This window comes from Aptenodytes forsteri, unplaced genomic scaffold, assembly GCF_000699145.1.
Source record: "Aptenodytes forsteri isolate BGI_AS27 unplaced genomic scaffold, ASM69914v1 Scaffold534, whole genome shotgun sequence".
Lineage (NCBI taxonomy): Eukaryota > Metazoa > Chordata > Aves > Sphenisciformes > Spheniscidae > Aptenodytes > Aptenodytes forsteri.
Window position 1 is genome coordinate 445,651 of NW_008795712.1, and position 4,645 is coordinate 450,295.

The following is a 4,645-nucleotide window of genomic DNA, read 5'->3' on the forward strand; positions in this document are numbered from 1 at the left end:
CGGCTGCGGCGGCACACAGCTCCCAGGTGGCCCGCGGCACGGCTTCGCCTTCGCACTCCAGGATGCAGACCTGCGTGGGAGACACGTGGATGGGTGTCAGATGGGTTTTGGTCCCCCCGGGACTGTGGGACACCGGGCAGCGCCAGGTGGTGTACCCCAAATGCCAGGTGCTCGGGCATCCCCCCCACTTCCAGCCCGTCCAGCGATGCAACACGTTGGAAGACACCCATGGAAAGGTGCCGGCAGCTCATCAGCCCTTGCCTGGCCTCATTCGGTGAGGTGTCCCCTCCCAAAACCCATTCGTGGGCTCCCAGAGGTGGTGGTGGTGGTGGAGATGTGGGGGAGCCATGGCAGCTGGTCAGCATCCTTCTCCCGGCCCGCCCTAGACAGGCTCTGCTCCGCTCTGGACATGTTCCACACTTTCCCGGTGACGTCCGTGCTCCCATCCCACCACCCCATGCTCTGCACTGCTGGGTCCTTCAGCCAGGCATGAGCCCAAAAAATCACCCAGTCACGGGACGGCGGAGGTGGGAAGGGACCTCTGCCGCGTGCCCATGGCATGTCCCAGTGCCTGGGGCTGTTCCTCCCCAGGGGCAGGACTTTGCTCTTCTCCTTGTTGAACTTCATGAGGTTCCTACCAGCCCATTTCTCCAGCCTGGCAAGGTTCCTCTGGATGGCAGCATGACCCTGTGGTCTACCATCCACGCCTCCCGACTCCGCATCACCTGCTAATTGCTGAGGGTGCGTCTGCCACATTGTCCCGGTCATTAATGAAGACGTCAAGGTCCCCCAGGTTTCAGTCCACGTCACTGCCCATTTATCTACCCTGTGCTTCAGCAGCTTGTCTACGAGGATGTCATGGGAAACAATGTCAAAGCCTGATGAAAGTGAAGACAAGCTGGTTGTCTCGCTGCAGAAAGCTATCAGGTTGGTCAAGCACGATTTCCCCTTCATAAACCCATGCTGGCTGCTCCCAGTGACCTTCTTGTCCTTCATACGTTTGGAAATGCTTTGCAGGATGATGTGCTCCACCTCCTCCCCAAGGACTGAGGTGAGGCCGACCAGCCCATAGCTTCCCAGATCCTCCTTCATGCCTTCCTCGAAGATAGGTGTGGTATCTGCCTCCTCCCAGCCCCCAGGAACCCGCCCCGATCGCCACATCCCTTCAAAGGCCATCAAGAGCAACCTCATCAAGAGGTGCCATCGGGCTTCCTCAGCACCCATGGGTGCATCCCACCACGTTTGTGTTTCATCCCTTTCCAAGAGGCCTCGTCCATCAAGGCGGGTCACAGACCCGGCACTGTCGTGGGGTGATAACCCCATGTGGGCTGGTACCACCAAAACCGGCACCCAGGGGAAACCATCCAGGAGAATATCGTAGAAGAACCAAACTAAATAAATGCCTGAAGAAACCAGGGCTGGAGGGCCCAGAAGGGAAGGGTTGTCTTCCCTCGCCTTGGAGTGTCTCCATCCCAGTGTTATCTTCATGGTGGGCTCTTTTAACCGCTTAACACCAACTGGGGGACCCCATGTTGAGGCACGCTGGCGTGTCTCATTGCTACAGGCCGTCTGCAAGACCAAAACCCTTGCAAAGACCCTCTTCACCATGGGTTCATTAACTTCGCCAGGTGAGAGGTGCTACGAGTCCCGACGTGGTGTCTCAGGGCTGCAGCTCAAGCACGTGGCTCTGCAGCAATTGGCTATTTCCATCCCCGAGGGCAGCCAGGCTCTTCAGACGCAAAGAAAAAAGAAAAATAGTTGTCCCAAGGTGAGGTGGTGACGAGGGTCTTGTATGCCGGGACACCTACGAGGGTCCTTGCGGAGGCACTGGGAATATCCTGCGCCAAGCCAAGATTCTGTCCCGGGATCTCCAAGGCTTTGGCAGGGTCTACGGCTGATGGACAGCATCCTGACCGTGCCCTGCGATGGAGATGAAAGGTGGTGGATCACATGCAGGTTACAGCTCTGATGAGCACCAGCTAATAGGCTTCAAGAGGAACTACCCCAGGCGTCAGGCTGAAGACCATCAGTGGTCCTATCACTCATCCACAAAACAGCCCCATGAACACCCCAGGGTCCTCGGCCATCGTGCTGTGGTCTTAATTCACGTGGAAATGGCTTCTGCTCTCAGTGTTTTGGGAATCCTCAGCAAACACCAGCCAGTGCTCCTCCACATCCAGTGCCGAAACTACCTGGGGAGGCTCCTTCTGATCTTCTGTTGGCATTAACGGTGCCACCGTGGGTTTGCACCGTCCCTAGATGACTCTGGGGATGAGGACGTAGGTGATTCATCCACATCTTGAAGACCAGCTCCATCAGCTGGTCCCTGTCCTGCCCTGGCAGCTGCGGTGCTGGTGCAGGCATGCCTGTAACTTCAGGGGGATCTCCTGTTTCTACCTCTGAAGGATGGATCAGCCACGTCGCTGATGGGACTTCCTTGGCCGTTGCTTTGGAAATGGTGGAGGGTTGTATCAAATCCCACCACGATGCTTCTTCCAGCTGAAACTGAGCCTCGAAAGACCCCGGGTTCCTCTGCTCCTGGTTCTGACCACTCTTGCTTTGAGATACAACCTTGCACGGGACCCATGAGCCGCCAACCACCCCAGCTCGTCTCCATCTTGCTGGCCGGAGAGCAAAATGCAGCTCCAGAAGCAGGACCAAGGTGACCCATGACGCCAACCACCCCAGCTCCTCTCCATCTTGCTGGCCGGAGAGCAAAATGCAGCTCCAGAAAAGGTAGGAAGGCCGGGGGGGGGGCTGCAGAGGGTGCTGGTGCCTTCAGACTGCAAGACAGCATTTTGGGGCAAAACCAGGGAGATTGTGCCCCAGAACTCGGTGGCAGCGACGTGCGATTGCAGGAGGCTTTGCCAGCAAGGGGGTGGCACTGGGGTGGCTCTAGCATCTCCGCACTGCCTTGGAAGTCACTGGTCCCCGCCCTGGTTTTGGGGGGACATGTCCCAGCCCTGGGGGCTTCCCGAGCTGCCGGCTCCTTTCGGGTGGATGTCTCAACCCGCTGTGATTTATCGTCGCTAATAAATAGGTGAGCGGGCGGGGGGGAGGCGATGGATAATCCCCCGAGGGCAGAGGGGGAACGGGAAGGAAAGAAATGCTGCCGGCCAGGGCACGGCCACGGCTCAGCAGAGGGGAAAAGAAAGGATGAGGGGCTGGAAAAAAACCCAAAATGCTCTTTAATGTCTCTTCCTATCCAGTGTTGGAGGCAAATCAAGAGGGCGAGAGGGGCTGCGGGGTGCCCGATGCCCGGTCCCCCAAAACACGGTGGTTCGCCAGCCAGCTGCAAAGCTGGTCCCATTCTGATGGGGCTCAGAGGGCGATTTTGGTGGCTCCTTGGAGGATGGGGCGAGGGTCTGGGGGGGTCCGGGGTTGGCGTAGGTGGGGACAGCGATGCCGCAAGCCATGGGGACAGGAGAGCTGGGGATGCTCGGGGTCTTGGGACCCTCCTGGGACTCTCCTTGGGCCATCGCAGCCTTGTCCCCATCACTCCCGGCAGCCGATTTGGGGTCTGCATCCTCCCTCAGGACCATCTTGTCCGATGCTGTCCCTGGGGGGTGCCCAAGGAGGAGGGACAGTGACGGCAGGCGGCATCTTCCCCTTGAAGCTCCACGCCGACCGGCAGCCAAAGCCCCCCCGACCCCAAACCCCGACCCTGGCGCAGGGAGGAGGGTGCCCACCCAGGGTGGGGGGGATGCAGCTGGCACAGCACCCATGGGTGCTACCCCCATGGGTGCTGCCCATGGCGGGGAACAAGCCAGCAGGCAGAGGGACTTACGAGGACGTCGAAGCTGTCCCGGTAGAGGTGGCGGTCGCAGCGCAGACAGTCCCCGCGGCAGTCGCCCCGTGCCCGGGCGAAGAGGCAGAGCAGCAGCAGGTCCCAGAGCACAGCCCTCATGGCGGCACCGGCAGTGGCTGCGGCGCAGGAGAGACAAAACCTGTCAAGTTGGGACGGCACCGGCACCGCCGAACCCTGCACCTGCACCGAAACGTGCCCGTTCTCAGCCCGTCCTCCCTCACCCCCCCCCCAGACACGCGTGGTCCCAGTCTCCCTGCCAAAATTATCCTTTCGGGAAAGGGGCCCGGCAGCCTCCCCATCCCCAAAACAGATCCTGCGTGTCCTGGCTTAATTTTTTCTGGGCTATCTCATGGCACGAGTCCCGGCCGGGGCTTATTTTAGCAGGTGGACGTGGCGGGACAGCACGTCCCCGGCTGTCCCCTGAGCAGGACACTCCTTATCCGAGCATCACCAGAACCAGGCGAGGATGTCCCGCTCCGGTTTCCCCTCCTGGCCATTTTTGGGGTGCTGCCACTCCTGTCCCTATCTTGGGAGGGTTCAGCCATCGCTGCCGTCAGGGATTGCCGGGCTCTGAGCCCACCTGGTGTGGAGCAGCAAAGTCAATTCCCAAAGAACCCCCCGTGTCCCGTCCAGCTTTCCTGACATCGGTGACAGGCGGCGATTAAGCGACATGACCAAGGCCGTGGCCTTCCCTCCCAATTCCTGGAGATTTAGCCTGATGCCTCCCCATGGCCATCAGCAAACAGGAGGCTGGGTCCTCCTGACCCTCCCCTTGCCCTCATCCCGCCAGGAAAAGGGATCCGACATCCCTGTGGTCCTTGGGAGCGAGTCCCGGTG

At 60.0% G+C, this 4,645-nt stretch overlaps 1 protein-coding gene across 1 annotated transcript in view; it reads right to left on the minus strand.

Annotated features, from left to right (window-relative positions):
* The window catches only part of PNOC (prepronociceptin), a 4,299-nt gene extending 392 nt beyond the window's left edge, over positions 1-3,907 (minus strand). The window contains exons 1-2 of the mRNA XM_009283460.1: positions 3,788-3,907; positions 3-70 (exon numbers count right to left, since the gene is read on the minus strand). Coding sequence (XP_009281735.1) covers positions 3-70; positions 3,788-3,907 — 188 coding nt within the window. The remainder of the gene's footprint in view (positions 1-2; positions 71-3,787) is intronic.
* Between the last annotated feature and the right edge of the window lie 738 nt (positions 3,908-4,645).